Source organism: Dipodomys ordii, unplaced genomic scaffold (genome assembly GCF_000151885.1).
Source record: "Dipodomys ordii isolate 6190 unplaced genomic scaffold, Dord_2.0 Scaffold41, whole genome shotgun sequence".
Taxonomy (NCBI): domain Eukaryota; kingdom Metazoa; phylum Chordata; class Mammalia; order Rodentia; family Heteromyidae; genus Dipodomys; species Dipodomys ordii.
Window position 1 is genome coordinate 9,891,788 of NW_012267257.1, and position 17,712 is coordinate 9,909,499.

The 17,712-nt window shown below is 34.3% G+C and overlaps 1 protein-coding gene across 1 annotated transcript in view; it reads left to right on the plus strand.

Moving 5' to 3' along the window:
- The first annotated feature begins 556 nt into the window (after positions 1 to 556).
- Positions 557 to 17,712, plus strand: part of Rictor (RPTOR independent companion of MTOR, complex 2) — a 68,620-nt gene continuing 51,464 nt past the window's right edge. Inside the window, exons 1-5 of the mRNA XM_013018519.1 lie at positions 557 to 652; positions 6,174 to 6,238; positions 7,221 to 7,352; positions 9,597 to 9,660; positions 13,750 to 13,876. Coding sequence (XP_012873973.1) covers positions 617 to 652; positions 6,174 to 6,238; positions 7,221 to 7,352; positions 9,597 to 9,660; positions 13,750 to 13,876 — 424 coding nt within the window. The 5' untranslated portion in view covers positions 557 to 616. The remainder of the gene's footprint in view (positions 653 to 6,173; positions 6,239 to 7,220; positions 7,353 to 9,596; positions 9,661 to 13,749; positions 13,877 to 17,712) is intronic.

A 17,712-nucleotide genomic window follows, 5' to 3' on the forward strand; every position in this document is an offset into this window, starting at 1 on the left:
GTTTTTCAGTAATTCATGGTATCTGTGGGCTCTTAGCTTTATCTCTTCAAGTTAGAAATTGCCTCGGCTTTTCTTCTTCAGCACCAGGGTCTAGAAACTTTCTTGGTTAGTCTGTACAACTGTAGGGCACACTTAATGTCTTTTTCATTTTTCAAGAATCATTGATCTTTGCTGCAGCATATCTGTTCTTAGTTTAGTATTAGGTTTAGTATTCTTTATACAGGTTTTGGTTGAAACAAGCAGGACAATGTACAGTGTATTTCGCATCTGTTTTCAAATATTAATACCAAGAATGGAAAGCTGAGATAATTTTTTGGTTGAGTAATAACTGGTTGTAAACAGAGTTGGACCATAGGTATAGGTGGAGTAGAAATGTGAAGGGAATTGAATGCCATGTACATAGACTTTGACATCCACTATGAATGACTTTTAAGGTACAGGGCAAAACTTTAAACCAAGAGTCAACATTGTAAATTTTAGTACAGCATATTTTATCTGTTTGGTTAGGAAAATACTCTTAAAATAAGGTTAACTTGCCTTGTATTTTCTTCTAGAACCTTCTGATAACTTAAGGGAGATTCTCCAAAATGTGGCCAAATTACAAGGAGTATCAAATATGAGAAAGTTAGGCCATCTGAATAACTTTACTAAGGTAAGTAACTTGAAACCTTTATGGCACTTAACGTTCCTTGTTCCTTATCATACTTAGATATTTCTTAATCACCATTAAAAGGAATTCCTTTGGATTTACTCAGTATAGTGCTTTTCTCTAATTCTTCAGAGAAAAAGGATTTTGTCATGTGCATTTATTTTTTTTGTTTTGCTGTATTTTGCTTTTTTGAGAGTGCTTTTGTTATGTTGCCCAAGCTAGTCTTGTTCTTCTGGGTTCAAGTGATCCTTCTCCTTCAGCCTCCAAAATAACAGGTTGTAGGCACAAATCACCATTACCATTTGTCAAGTTTATTTTGGGGGGGGGGGTCTGGTCGTGGGGCCTGAACGCTGGGCCTGGGTGGTGTCCCTCAGCTCTTCAGCTCAAGGCTAGCACTCTACCACTTGAGCCACAGCGCCACTTCTGGCTTTTTTCTTTTTGCATATGTGGTGCTGAGGAATCGAACCCAGGGCCTCATGCATGCAAGGCAACACTGAGCCACCTTCCCAGCCCTTGTCAAGTATTTTTAAATTTTGGATTGCTTTTAATTAATACAATTAATTAGTTAATAGATACATAGCATATTACAGAAAATATGGTAGGCTCAGCAAAAATTAAAGGAAACTGCTGAGAAGTCCCTAATACAGATGGATGCTCATTCACAAACATACCTTAAAAATTCATAACTTGATGTGCTACATTTCATAGATATAATCATAATTCCCAAAGGAATTCAGGAATTCTTCCTGAATCTGCATTCCCACGATCTGAAGCGCCCGTGTAAATTGGGGCTTTTGGCTCAAATAAATATTAATGTGATCTTTTAATAGCATCCCCAAAGTTTGATCTTCAATGCAAGCTTTATAGTACCACTCAGCAAACTCAGGTTAGGATAAAAATCTAGGTAATGCCCTAAGATGGAAAACAAAATGGATCCTTTGGGATAAAGCTTTTTTCTTTTTATTATATTTCATATACATTGTTAATGTATTAGCAGTTACATATCATAGGCTTCTGGTGTTCAGTGTAACACAGTTCAGTTCTGATATCACCTTGGAGCTTCTTTGAATTACAACTGACCATTTTATAAAGATCTTCAGGTGCTTTTGTGTGTATATTAAAGTTTGAGTAGACCTATTTCAGTCTTTCCAAATACTTGTTTGTAAGGTGCTGGTACTGAGGCTTGAATTCAGGGCATAGGCACTGTCCTTTATCTTTTTTGCTCATGGTGGTGCTCTACCACTTGCCATACCTCCACTTGCAGCTTATTGCTGGTTAAGTGGGGATAAGAGTCAAGGACTTCAAAGTGTGGGATAGCTTTGAACTGCTATTCTAAGATTTCAGCCTCCTAAGTAGCTAGGATTATAGGCATGAGCCCCTAGTTCCTGGCTTATTCTTTTTACATATTTAATTCTTTGCTAACTAGTAAGTTTGTGACTTCTGTTCAGTTTGTTTTGGAAATAGAAGGGGATAGAAATATAGTCACTTTGTAACATTGTTATTTTCAACATAGTGTTATATAGTTTTTACATTCAGTTAGGGATGCAAGTGCATAGTCAGAATGTTTCAGGGTTACAAAAACATACTTTCTGGTTTTTCTCCCTTGTTTTAAATGTTTTATTTTGCCATCTTTAGTCAATCAGACAACCCTCACCACTTGCTTAGTTTTCATTGTTTAATTCAGTTTTACTGTGATTACTGATATAACCAGGATTGAGCACTTATCTTCTAAGATTTTAGAAGCTGGGGATGGTTGTAAAGATGGTAGTGATTGACACCACCAAGGTTCTTGAACACTATTTTATACTCACAGCATGTCTCAAGTTTCCATATTTCCAGTGTTTGCCGCCACATGTGGCAGGAGCTATCAGTCATATTAGACAGTGTAGAAATACAAGTTTTAGGAATAGGACTGGTTTAAACAAACTTCATTGATAGAAATTGATTGAACACCTGTATTTTCTTTTTTTATTGTTTATTTTCCAAACTTTGTAGGATTAGGATCAGTTGGTTTTACTCTTCCCTTTTCCCTCCTCTATTTCCTTCTGTTTGCCCAAATTTCTCTCCTAGTTATTCTTTGTCCCTAGTCTTTGCTTTTTTGTGTTTGTCTTTTTTCTTCCTTGCTCTCTTACCTTCTTTTTGCTGCTGTTTTCCCCCTTTATTTCCTGTCTGTCTCATCTTTGACCTGTCTTTTCTCCTACTTTAATCCTTGATTCCTCCTTCCATTCTGTTTTTCTCTCTCCTTTCACTGCATTGTACTACTGTAGAGCATGCTGTAGGGATTGCTGTAATGTCTACAGTAAGAAGGAATATGCTGTCCCATAAGTAAAGTCTATTAACTTTAGATTTTGTAAAACTTATTTTAGTTACCTTTAATGGGCAAAAGCAAGGAGACAGTGCCAGCTCTGACAGTTAAAGCAAAGCAGTCTTAGGAAGATTTCTTTACTCAGATACTATTGCTGCTTGTAAAGGCAAGGTCTCAGCATAATGCCTGGTAAAAGAACTCATCTCATCCAGTCGCTTGTTTTTTGCTTTGCTTTGTGCTTTTTTCTATTTTGCCAGTCTTTTTTTTTTTTTTAAGCTACACTAAGAAGGGAAGTATGCTTAATAGTTTGAATTGTAGATAGGTAAATTGTTACTGTTCCACAGGGTTCTTTTATTTATCCACTGTTGATATATTGGGCCAGAAAATTATTTGTTTGGGAATGCTGTTCTTGTGTTGTAGGGTACTAAACAGTGTTCCTGGTCTGTACCCACTGTAGAGTGGGAAGGAATACCTCCCCCCACACCAGTGATAAAAGTATCTTGAGTTATTGCCAAATGTTCCCAGTGGGACAGAATTTCTCCTGATTAAGAATTCCTGCTTTAAGTGAATTGCTATAGATTTTATTATAAAATTTATTATAAAATTACCTAACAAAACGCAAGTAAATATTGAATTTAATCTTACTACACTGAGCTTCTGAATTCCATTTTGTTAGGTTTAAAGAGCTTACTGAATTGACAGAAAGATTTATTTCCTTATTGAGTAAAAATTTGAAATTCTCAAAAATCTGTAACTAGTATTATTTGACTATAAAAAGTATGACATTGAAGACCAGTGTAGTTGGTTGGAGACCTGTGTTTCCGTTAGATTAACTATGTTTACAGAATTTCCTCATTTGTTATGAGATACTATTCCTTTAATCTGAAGTTTTCAGTTTGAGATATGTTATATTTTTCTACTCTAATATTCCTCCTTTCTCCAAACTCTGCTACACAGTAAGATGTTTAGTTTTATTGTGTTACATCCAGAAGATTTAGCATTTTAAATATGAACTTTCATTTTCAATAGCATTTGTTTTACTAGTAAGTATAACCCCAGTTGTTAATATTAAGTTACCTTAGTAGACCAAAGATACTAAAATGTTGTATTGTATGAATCTCTCTCAAACCTCCTTTTAAGGTAGGAAATGAAAGAGCAAAGTGATGTGATCCTTTAATCATGTGAATGTCACACAACATGCTTGCCTTCTAAAATCATTTCACTAAAGTAATGTGTATAGCGGTCTGCTGATGAGTATGATGTTGGTCTTCTATTTTTAAAACTGACAACATGTTTATGATCCAAAGGCCTACTGCTTAAGGATGAAAATATATCAGATCTTTTGAGTTTTCAACGTTCCCTTTTCCTTATAAGTCCTAAAAGTTTTCATTTCGTTGTAAGTTATAAAAAAAAATTTAGATAGTATAGAAGATTTTATAGTAAAAGGTGAAAGTCCTTCCTCACATACCCTTCCTGCGTACTTCCTCCCTCCCTTCCAAAGTACAATTTTCCACAGGTAACCAGTGATTAAGAAGGTACTTATCCTTTTTTGGTACAATTACAAATAAAAATAATGTGAGAATAAAATGAAATGAACTGCAGAGTGCTAAGTTGTAGTTAACATTATTATTCATGTATGAGGATTTGTTGTTGTTTTGTTTATTTTAATACTAATTCTTAGCAAGTAGCCTAGTCTGGTATCAAATCTCAGTCCTCCTGCCTCAATTTCCTGTATTCAGGGATGACACGCATGTATTATAGTGCTCACTATACAAATGATTTAAAAAAGGTCAGAACATGATATATGTTAATGTGTGTATGTGTGTATATGTGCATATATAGATACATGTTTATAAGTATAAACATATATATATATATACACTTAAAACTTGTTTTTCCCCATATCCCAATATAACATAGAATGCTGCTACTTTATAGCTCATCTTGTGTGTGTGTGTGTGTGTGTGTGTGTGTGTGTGTGTGTGTGTGTGTATTTCAGTTGTCTTCTAAATAAACTCCACTGTTCTAATAATTAGCTGTTTTCTCAGAAAACAAGAGATCTTCTGCTTTGGTCAGATCTATTAGATTATGAATACTTTTTTTTTTTTGGTTGGCTTGAACTTTGGGACTGGGTGCTGTCTTTCAGCTTTTAGCTCAAGGCTAGTGGTCTACCACTGAGCCACAGCACTAATCTGGTTTTCTGGTGGTTAATTGGAGAAAAGAGTCTCACGATTTTCCTACCTGGGGTTGGCTTCGAACCTCTATCCTCAGATCTCAACCTCCTTTATAGCTAGGATTACAGGTGTGAGCCACTGGTGCCAGACTAGATTATAAATACTTTTATTTATTGTTATTTTCAAGAAGACAGAAATATTGTTTACCTTAAGTGAGATGGATATAGAGGAAACTACAACTGAACCATACTCTGTTGAAACTGCTCATAAAGTAGTAATCTGTGATAAAGGGTATTGCTTGCAAAACAGTCAACAGTAGGACTACCTTAAATTCTATATATACACCAACAAAATCCTTCAAAAATGAAAAATAATTTCCTGAAAAAATGTAGATGGACTTAAACTACCAGCCTGGGCAAAAATTAAGACACTAGTCTGGACAGAAAAGTTAGCAAGAACTCATCTCACCCAGTAGCTTATAGTGTGCATCTGCCATCTCAGCTGTGCAGAAAGTATAAGTAGGAGTCTCATGGTTGAGTCTGGGCTGGGCACAAATGTGAGAACCTATCCCCAAAATAATGAAAGCAAAAAGGTTGGGGGCATAGTTCAAGTGGTATGGTGCCTATGTTATGAGTATAGCACCAGCCCAGGATTAAATCCCTCCCACCAACAAATCACAAAAACAGTTAGGGAGATAGGAATAAAACTACATAAAATGGGGGCTGGGAAGGTGGCTCAGTGGTAGAATACTTGCCTTGCATGCATGAGGCCCCGGGTTCAATTCCTCAGCACCATATAAGCAGAAAAAGCTGAAGTGGCACTGTGGCTCAGGTGGTAGAGCGCTAGCCTTGAGCTGAAGAGCTGAGGGACAGCACCCTGGCCCAGAGTTCAGGCCCATGACTGACCAAAAAAAAAAAGAAAAACTACATAAAATGTAAAATCTTACATTTTTCAAAATTTCATTAATGGAAAACAGCTTATTGTATAGCATATAAATAAAATTTATGTAAATTCACAATTAATATGAACCTTTTTTTTCTAACAGCTTCTTTGTGATATTGGCCATAGTGAAGAAAAACTGGGTTTTAACTATGAAGATATCATTATTTGGTAAGTTCAGTTCAATCCCCTCCCTTATCTCTTTCAGATTTTAATTATTTCAATTTGATAATTTTAAATTAAGGTTGTGAGAACACAGCACTTCATATGTGATTTTATAGGCAATTGATTGGACATTAGAAACATTTAGGTTCTTAGATCACTTTGTTACCTAATGAGTTGTGATTACCAAATAGGAAGAACCAGAGCTTATGTTAAAAAATACCTGGATTTCTATAATTTAAACTTTGAAATGAAATCTGAACTTTATAGACTGAAATTTTCTTACTCTTCTGGTTTAACATATCTAAGTGTTACCTAAGAGAAAGTATACCCAAGCATACTAATAAAGGCATAATGTTGCGCTTTCATAACTATTTTTTTGGTGCCTTAAGGAATTAAAATTGATGTAGTGGTTTGTTTCTGCTGTCATTGCCAAATAGTATTGCTTTAACCCAATCAGTCTTTGGGAGGACTGTAAACAAATGAAGGGGAATAGATTATAGGGACATGTAAGGGTATACTTAATTTCTCTTATCTGATGTAAAATAAACTACAGAAGATGAATAAAATAACATCAGCTTGATTTGAGAGACAATACCAAAGAGACACCGAATAAAACCAGCATTACCACTATAAAATCCCATAGTTTGGAGTGGATATTTCTTATCCATGGGAAATGTAGTTGGATAACATTAATTCATCACTATTAGAAGTTTTGCATAACTTAGCAGAGGAAGAATTTGATACAGGCTGAGCATCCTTACTATGAAAATCTTAAATGTTCCAAAAACTGAAATTTAAGAATCTTGGCGGTTTGGTTTTAGATTTTCAAATGTGGGCTGCTTACTTGAAGCAGTCTATAGAAATACCCTTATCTCCAAAAACCTAGAAATCTGAAATCTTTCTCATCCCAGCCATTTCAGATGAGGAATGTTTAACCTGTCCTGTGTGCTTTAGACTCCTACAGCTAAGCATTTTGTTTTTCTTCCAGTTTGCGGTTAGCCTTATTAAATGAAGCAAAAGAAGTGAGAGCAGCAGGGTTACGAGCACTTCGGTATCTCATCCAAGACTCCAGTATTCTGCAGAAGGTGCTAAAATTGAAAGTGGACTATTTAATAGCTAGGTAATTTTCTGGGAGTTTTTTATACTTCATTTTTTAAAAAGGTTTATGTCAAGCTTTAATATACGTACCATAAAATGTACAGATTTTTAGTGTTAAAGGTTGATAGTTTTTTTTTGTTGTTGTTGTTGTTGGTCATGGGGCCTGAACTCTCAGCCTGGGTGCTGTCCCTCAGCTCTTCCTCTCAAGGCTAGCACTCTACCACTTGAGCCACAGTATCACTTACGGCTTTTTCTGCTTATGTAGTGCTGAGGAATCAAACCCAGGGCCTCATGCATACGAGGCAAGCACTCTACTGCCGAGCCACTTTCCCACCTCATGGCTTGATAGTTTTTATAAGAGCATATACAGGCTATTTAGAAGACAGCATTAGTAGACTACTAGTAATGTTTCATTTTACTTTCAACAGGTAGTAAACATTGTTCTGACTTTTTCATTGTAGATTTTTTATCCTATTTTGGGGTATCATGTTGGAAGTGAAAAGGAACACTACTCTTTACTTTCCTCATTTGTGAGATTCATTGAGGTCTACTAGTTTTTGCTTTTTTATTACTGTGTATTTCATATTATGATTAGATCAAAATTACTCTATTCATTTTCTGGTTGCTTTTAGTGTTATTTTAACAAGCTGCCATGAACATTTCTTGCACAAACCTGCAAGCAGGTAGACATAGTTACTCAGTTCTCTTATATGTATGTACAACTGGAATTGCTGGGACATATGGAATATTAGTTTAGCTTTAGTAGATATTGTCAAATAATTTTCAAGTGATTGAACAGATTAACACTATTATCAACAATGTATTAGTCTTCCTTCTACTTTATCCACATCAGCATTTGCTATTTCAGTCTTTAGCTAGCCATTCTGGTTTTCATTGTGGATTCTCATTTTTAATTTGCACATCTAGTTTTGTTGCTTGCTCATTTCTAAGTGAATGCCTTTTTCTTTTTTTTGTCGGTCATTGGTCTTGAACTTTGCCTTTCTTTTTTTTTTGTCAGTCATTGGTCTTGAACTCTTGGTTTGGGTGCTGTCCCTCAGCTCTTTAGCTCAAGGCGAGTACTCTGCCACTTGAACCACAGTGCCAATTCTGGTTTTCTGGTGGTTAATTGGAGATAAGAGTCTTATGGACTTTTCCTTGCCTAGGCTGTCTTTGAACCACATGAGCCACTGATGCCTGGCATGAATGCCTTTTTCTTTTCTTTCTTTTTTTTTTTTTTTGGTCCAGTTGTGGGGCCTGAACTCTGGGCCTGGGTGCTGTCCCTCAGCTCTTCAGCTCAAGGCTAGTGCTCTACCACTTGAGCCATAGTGCCACTTCCGGCTTTTTTCTTTTTGCTTATGTGGTGCTATGGAATCGAACCCAGGGCCTCAGGCATGCAAGGCAAGCACTCTACCACTGAGCCACCTTCCCAGCCCAATGAATGCCTTTTTCTTGTGGGAATTCTTGGTGTCTTCTAGATGAGTCTTTTCAAAAGTACATGTATATTGAGAATATCTTCAAATGTGCCTTGAAGTGTCATCCTTTCAGTGGATCTTTGATGAACAGAATTTCTTAATTAAATCCAAAGTGCTTTCCATATATATGTACATACATATTTTCTTAATTCTCAGTTATTGTACAAAGGATTTTCAGTTCAAATCAGTTTATAAATATAATGCATATTGTTCAGTCACCCTTTCTATTTTTCCCAACTCTACTCATAACACTAAGTTACATGGTTCTGTTTTTACATGTATCTTGACCTCACAAAAGTGAATATTGTTGGAAATTGCAGTTCTTTGCCTATGTTATTTTTCTGTTCTGGTATTTTTCATTGCTTATGTTTTCATCTTGGATCATGTGTGTGTGTGTGTGTGTGTGAGCGTATGCATGCACACACCCACACACGGGCTTGAACTCAGAGCCCCAAGCTTAGGGCTTTTTCTCCTCAAGGCTGATGCTCTTCTACTTGAGCCATACCCGCACTTCTGGCTTTTTGCTGGTTAATTGGAGATAAGAATCTGATACTTCTGTTACATGAGTCTTTATAGATAGATTCCTGTATTTTTTTTGAAAGTTTAAATGTAAGAATTTTATAACATCACTGGAAATATTTATTTGCTGATACTAGAAATATTTGCTGGTACTGTGAAAGTATGTACTGAAAATTTAATATACTGTATTGACATGAAGATGAGTGTGAGTAGTAGTATTAAACAAAACACTTCACTAGGATTTTATCAATGATTAATATTTGTGTATTGTTTAGGTGCATTGACATACAGCAAAGCAACGAGGTAGAGAGGACACAGGCACTTCGATTAGTCAGAAAGGTATGCTAATATGTGGGAATAAAGGCAAATTTATGGTTTTCATTGTTAAATATTTCTATTTTTATATTACAGTGATATAGTGTTAAATATAGTGTTAAAATTTAGAAACCAAGTTTTCATTAAAATTTTATTTCATTAAAGTATAAATTAAGTAGATCTGTTAAGCTTTTAGATAAGCATAAATAGTTTGTACAATATGTGATTGGGCAGTTAGGATTATTTTCATAAAGTGTTATATTCTTATAAAATGTTCATTTTAAAGAGTATGTCTTCCATTAGTAGACAGGTAAGTATAATTACTGATTTGCTAAGTTGGTTTTCTTTTAATTTTATTCTTACAGTTGATACTATTAAATGGTTGTCACAAATAATTATAAAATTGTTGTTTTAAAGGTGAATTTGAATATAATCCATGAGCAGTAATGATAAAAACAAAAAATGTAGGCATTGTGTAATACAAATTGTCATAATTTAATACCTGAAGAAGGTGAAAAGCAATCATGAAACTTAATAGAACTTTTTTATATAATTTGTTGGCCTTGATGCTTTTAAAAGAAATGACAAAGTGGTGCTGTGGCTCAAGTGGTAGAGTGCTTGCCTTGAGCTGAAGAGCTGAGGGATAGCGCCCAGACCCAGAGTTCAAGCCCCATGACTGACCAAAAAAAAAAAGACAACTTCAAATAAATCCAGACAATTAAATTCAGCCTCATTGGATTACTTAGTAAATACCTTTTTTTTTCAATTTTGTACAATACTTTGTACAAATTAAAATTTATAATACAGCTCAGTAAAAGTAAAGACTCTTTAAAAACAACTTAATAGCACCATAACAAAAATACCATTTTATTCTGTTCTCTTTGGAGCTGCAGCATAAGATATTTTTTATTATTCCAGTAGTAGTTGGTTGAGCTAAAAAGAGTCGTTAAAGTACATATTGCCTTTAGGGGCTAGAGATAAATGATTTTATTAGAACTTTTAGCATCTAACTACATATTTTTTCCAGCAACTAAAGAAGTACAAATCATGTTTAATTATTATTACCAGGTCACTGAAATGTTTTGGTATGTATTAAAAAATTAAAGTTTTTGCATAATTGTATTAATGTACTTTGAAAGAAAAGTACAATGTTTTACTTGTTTTAGTATAATTCATTCAATAAATAGTTAAGAAATACTTGTGTTACTTTTACTTTTCTTTCACCTGTCTAGTTCATTTGAAAGACTCTGTTTATTGGTTTTTTTTTCTTTGAGTGTCTCTCCAATATGTTTTTCTTCTACTTTCCCCACTTCAATCCAGGCAGTCTTTTTCAGTCTCATTCATTTTCTTCATAACTTTCTCTCTAGTCAACTGTTGGTACTTTTTTGTTTTTATCACTTAAATTCTACTTACCAATTAATTCAAGCCATCATTATTTCCTATGTAATTTCTTTATTCATGTAATAGGAACTAGTAATAATACAGTTTAATAGCCATCAGGATTTAATTTGGTGGAATCACATACTCTCGAAACAGACACTGCAGGTTAATGGCAAAACCAGAACAAGAACCCAGTATACAGATTTCCTAATTGGCTAATGATTATTAAATACAACCTTCCTTCCTTCCTTGGCATTCTGAGCTTATTTTTGGTCTATACAACCATTTCTATCTGATCTATATTATTTTGCCAACTGTATGCAAACAACCAATCAGCCCAACCACAGATAATTGCTTTCTTCCTACTTTATTTTATTTTCATCTCTTTGCACATTCTATTTTTCTCTGTTTAAGTTTTACATATGACTCTTAGTGAACTCTGTATTTCTTTAGTTCTTTTGTGTCAGTTCTACAAATTTGGTACCTAATAGTCTAATCTTTACATATATCTATGCCAGAAAGTATGATTAGAATTATGACTACATGGAGTATTGAATGATTTTTAAGGGAAGCAGTTTCTCAATTTTCACTGAATTTCCCTGGAAAAAACTAAAGAATGACTTCATATGTAAAAATTTGAACATTTTTTTAAAGTCAGTCGTGGGGCTTGAACTCAGGGCCTAGGCAATGTCCCTGAGCTTTTTGTTCAAGGCTAGGGTTTTACTACTTTGAGCCACAGTGCCACTTTTGGTCTTCTGGTGGTTAATTTGAGTCTCACAAACTTTCCTGCCTAAATTGGCTTAGAAGCATGATTCTCAGTTCTCAGCCTCCTGAATAACTAGGATTATAGGCATGAGTTACCAGCTCCTTGCAAAATTTGAATCTTTTAGATACAAAATTTGAATTCTTATTTGTTTCATAGAATAATTATTGAATTAAATATGCTTATTACACATGAGATTTGAGTACAATTTTATATTTTAGTTAAGACCATCTTGTAACTATCTTCGTTCTGAATTAGTAAACTGAGGCACAAAGATTGATTTGGAAAAGATGGCTTAGTTTATTAATATTATATTAAGTTATCAAAGTCAAATTGAAAAGCTAATTTTTAGCCAGTTCTTTTCAGAATATATCACCTCATTTTTCTGTTTAGGAAATTTCTTGTAAGCTTTGTACAAACATTACATAATAAAACATAACATATTGTAAGCATTGAAATATAAGTTACTATGAGCAGTTAGAATATTTTTACTCACAGAGACCAGTTATTTTCTGCAGGTCTCCCTTTCTGCTTTCTGTTCTTTCCTTTTCTCTTTTTTTGATGAATTGAAAATACTGATTTTGAAACATATGTGAATGCTCTTTTGGATTCTTCATTGATTAGGTATAAATCTGGTTTGAGGGGTGTATTGTAAAATTTTAATTGTAGTTATACAGTAACTAGCCAATTTTAATCTCTTTGGGTCTGAACTGTGTGTTTTGCATTTAGTGATAGTGTATCAGTTGTTTTATAGCACAAGTTTTTTCTTTTTCAACAGGTTTCTGAATATAGTAACATTGTGAACAGATTACTTTTCTCCCTGTACAAATAAGACAAAACATTACTTTGTATTTTTAATCCAAGAATCTGTTATTTTGAAATAAAGTTATTTTGAAATAAAGTTAAGTGATCATTAGTGGCTTGTTTTCTAAATCAAAGAACTGTATATTTTTAACGTATATTCAGCATGCTCAAATTATATTATTATCAATTAAATCTTTTATGAAAAGTACTTTTTTTTTTCAAGGGAATGTCTATATTTGATCTCAGGTCCTCAAAGTTACTTTACTAACAAGATAACTCCATCGTTGATTTTCACTGATTATTTTTTGGATAGAGTCTTCAATTCCTGCTTGGTCAGGAGTCTGAGCCATAATTGCCTACTTTATTTTGGCTTCCCATCATCATTTTGGGATAACAGGTACATACCACTGTACCAGTTGTTTTTTTTTTTTTCCATAGATAATCTCTTGCACTTTTCTGCTTGCTTTGGCCAGCCTCAGCCTATCACGTGGCATGAGATGACAGCTACACATCACTGCTCCGAGCTATGTGGGTTGAGAAGAGTTTTGAGCAAATCTTAATCCTGCTATTCACAACTTTTCAAGTAGCTAGGGATACAGTGCATTATTTCATCAAGCTTTAGGACTAGATATATACCATTGCTATCAGGTATATTGAAATGTGAAATATGTATGGGCTATTAATGGTTTCTAACATTAATAATGGAATTTATGGCTAGTGGTTAAAGATATCTCTGGGTGTCTGTTATAGTAAAGAGAGAGTGTGAGGGCCCAATCAGTGAATTTGATGATGAAGGAAGGGTGGAGATAATGATGTTAATGAACTAAGTAAAGAATCAGAGTGATCATAGAATACTAATAAGTTAAGTGCTATTGTCATTATTGATTTACATTACGTAGGAACTAAAACCTATGTAAGAGTCTCAATCCTAGCGTAGCTTAGAGTCTCAGAAATAGTAATTTATAGTCCAGATTACTAGAGAAACTTTAAAAAAAGATTTTCACAGTTATGATTATTAACATTGATTTATCAGTCGATCATTCAAAACCTTTATGTAGCCTGTTAAAATTGGTACCTGGATTTAATTCAGATCTAAGTCTGAATAAATTAGGTTTTAAAATGTACTGTAAAGTAACTAATTTCTGTTCCTAATGTCTCTGTTACAGATGATTACTGTGAATGCTTCCTTATTTCCCAGTTCTGTGGCCAACTCATTAATTGCAGTTGGAAATGATGGACTTCAAGAAAGAGACAGAATGGTTCGAGCATGTATTGCTATTATCTGTGAACTAGGTCAGAATTTTCAAGTAATACACTATTTTATAAAGAATATGTATTATTTCTGTAGTTATCAGTACACAACTTATGAAAACATAATTTTGAGTTTTATTTAACATAAGTTCAGAGTGATATGAAAATTTTGTATCTTAAAGTTTTACTTACATGAAATTTAGTAGATGAAATATCTAAATTTAATAATTATAATAGAAACTATAAAGTCTAGCACTGCGGTGTTAGTCATACTACATGATCAAAATAATCCACTGTAAGCTGAGCTACTATAAAATGGCTCGTATCTGTAATCTAATAGGAGGCAGAATTTGATGATTAAAGTTTGAAGCCAGCTCAAGCAGAAAGTCTCTTTGTCTTCAAAACACTAACAAGAAGCCAGAAGTGGAGTTGTAGCTCAAGTGGTAGAGTGCCAAAGTCCAGTATATATAAAAAGGGAATTCTAAATGCAAAAGCATCAAATTGTTAAATGAAGTAGAAACTGAAGATAGCAACATGGGTAAATATCTGATTATTGGAAGAAGACTGTATTGTGAGTATATAAAAAATAGGAACTTCAGTGATTTAAATTTTACTATAAGGAATCAAAAAAGTAAGCTATGGTAGAAAAAAGTAAAAAAATCAATGCAACAAATAAAATAGATAACTTATTGCAAACAAATCAGTGGGAATAACAATTCTTAGAGAAGTAACTGGCCTCACTTCGAAAGATAAACTCTAGCTAGCTAGCTAGCTATGCATCCATCCATCTTGGTCCTGGGTCTTGAACTCAGGATCTGGTGCTGTCTATGAGCATGCTTAATGCTAGCACTCTACCACTTGAGCCATAGGGCCCTTCCTGCTTTTTCTGAGTAGTTTATTAGCAATAAGAGTCTCACCCACTTTCCTGACCAGGCTGGCTTTGAATTATGATCCTCAGATCTCAGCCTTCTGAATAGCTAGGATTACAGGTGTGAACCACCAGCACCCAGCTAAACAATTTTAAATAACAAGAAACATGACTTTTTTTTTTCTCCATCACCTAAAGTAGGAGTGATAAGGTTATATTTCTTCTTGAGATCACAACTCATTTATAAAGTTTAAAGAAACAAAGAAGAAACAGATTCTGCAATGGAGGATTTAAAAATATGCCCACAATATCTATTTGTTTATAGACAAATTTTAAAGTATTATTAAGGAAATTATGAAAATAAGCATATTACCATTTTGTAATTTATGGGATACCTGGAAATGTATACTGAGGTATTAACATGTCATCATAAAATATTTTTTATTTAAGCAAAAAGTAAGTGTAAGTGAACCATTGCAACTCAAGAAGAAAAGAATATGAAAAATAAAAAAGTAAAGTCTGTGTAAAGCAGACAGCAAATAACTATATTAAAAGTCTTAACTAGTGGCTGAGTGTGATGGTACACAACTGTAATTCCAGCTACTGAGGAAGCAGAGTGATAACAGAAACAGGAGGATCATGGTTTGAGGCCACCACTAACAAAAGTTAACAAGACCCTATTTCAAAAACAAGGCAGGTATAGTGGCACACACCTGTATTTCCAGCTACCTGGAAGAAGTCAGAGGTAGGAGGATTACAAACTAAAGGAAAGAAGGCTGGGGGTGTGTCTTACATGGTAGAACAAGTTGCCTAGAAAAAGTAAGTCCCTGAATTAAAAACCCTGTACTGGGGGGGAAAGTCCCAGTCAGAGAATACGATAGATCATTCAACCTAAATGGTTTTTCTTGAAAAAGAAAACCATGAAATACATCTTTAACTGCTGGGAAAATTTAAAGGTAAAAAGTAATAAAAGGAGAATATAATTATTCATTATATTTGAAAATATACTGAATAATTCTCCAGATAATTATTAATTCTAGTTACTAGAAGTATAGAAATGTGATCGATCAAAACCAATAGTAGTTGTAAACAACAAGGAAATAATTGCCTTCAAGATAAGAATCAATATTTTTAAAAAGAACAAGTAACTTTTATACACAGGCATACATATATACTCATATTAAAGTAATTAGAATACTACTTAATAGTCCAGAATATTTATCTCAAATATATTATCTCAAATCACCAGTCTTATTTGATTGGTTGGTTTGATTTGGTGGTAATGGGGTCTGAACTCAGAGCTTGCACTTGAGCCTTGCTTACCTGGTACTCCACTGCTTGAACCATGTCTTCAATCCTGTTTTATGCTATTTAGACAGTGGAGACTAAACCTCCTTACCTGCCCAGGCTGGCTTTGAATCTCAATCCTCCAAGATCTCAGCTTGGCTTTTTGAATAGTGAGGATTACAGACATAAAACACCAATACACTACTAAATCTGCTATTCTTAATAGTAGGTTTCTAAATGCTACACCCTTGTAAAACTTTTTGCCACATTATTTGTAAGATAAAATAATAACTGAAGTTTTTATACATAGTAGTACTACTGTGTGTGTGTGAGTGTGTGTTTGTGTGTGTGTATGGAGAGAGAGAGAGAGAGAGAGAGGGGCAAGTAAAAAACCCTAGTAGTTACAGTGGAGTCATGTGAAAATACAGATTAAATAGCTATATTTTATGTTTTAACAAAAGTAGAAGAGGAAAATACTATAATTCCAAAGTAGAAAAGAAAATGAAACAAATAAATGTAAGCAATATATAGGAATTTAATTGTTTAGGTGGCACTTTCCAGCAGGATAAAAATTTCATTCCTTGAGTTAGGGATTGGTATCTATATCATGGAGATCTGCATTTTGATTGTATGTAATTATGCTTCTGTTAGAAAACATAGGAAGATAAATATTCTAAAATTCAAGAATGAAAAATTTTGGAAAAGAACGTTGAAGAAAGGAAAGTTTTTTTTTTTTTTGGTTGTTCGTGGGTCTTGAACTCTGGGCCTGGGCACTGTCCCTCAGCTCTTCAGCTCAAGGCTAGCGCTCTATGACTTGAGCCAGAACACCACTTCTGGTTTTCTGGTGGTTTATTAGAGATAGGAGTCTCACAGACTTTCCTGCCTGGGCTGACATTGAACTGTGATCCTTAGATCTTAGCTAGGATTACAGGTGTGAGCTACCAATGCCCGGCCAGGAAAGATTTTCTTTTCATACTTTAAAAAAACTAGTAACATAAGTTATTAAAAGGGAAGAACTTAAAAATTGCCAGGCAAGGTGGTCCACACCTGTAATCCCCAAGGTAGAGATTAGAGTGATTGAGGTTCAAGGCCAGCCAATGAGAAAGTAAGCAAGAGCCCCACTGTAACCAAGCAAGCCAGGTGTGTGACGGTGCTCACTTGTCATCCCAGCTACACTGGAGGCAACAGGACTTCAGTGCAAGGTTCGCCTTCGGCAAGAAGTGAAACTCTGTCTGGAAAACCCTTAAACAAAAATAGTTGGGGGGTATGGTTCAAGTGATTCAGTCAAAGGCCCTGAGTTAACAAGAAAAATAAATAAAAGAGATGCAGAGCTGATACACAGAAACCTTACTATGGTGATGCACACCTATAATCTGAGCTCTCGGAAGGCTAAGGCAAGAGAATTTTAGTTTGAGGCTCCATAGTGAGTGAGTTCTAGTAAGAGTGGGCTACATAGCAAGACTCTGTCTCAAAAAAATAAAATCCAAATATAAAACACCATGCTTATGCTGCATTCACATGCAAAGAAACCTCTTCATCTTTAGAATAAGAGGAGTTATTCAAGTATTGAGTTTCTGTTTACTCATATGCGTATGTGTTCATCTTTGTATGTTTTGTAAAATTAAAACAATGAAATAAGCCATCTAAAGCAAAATCTACAATGAAGTTAATTATAAAAGATTTGAAATAGATACATATATAGAGACTATTATTTCTATCATAA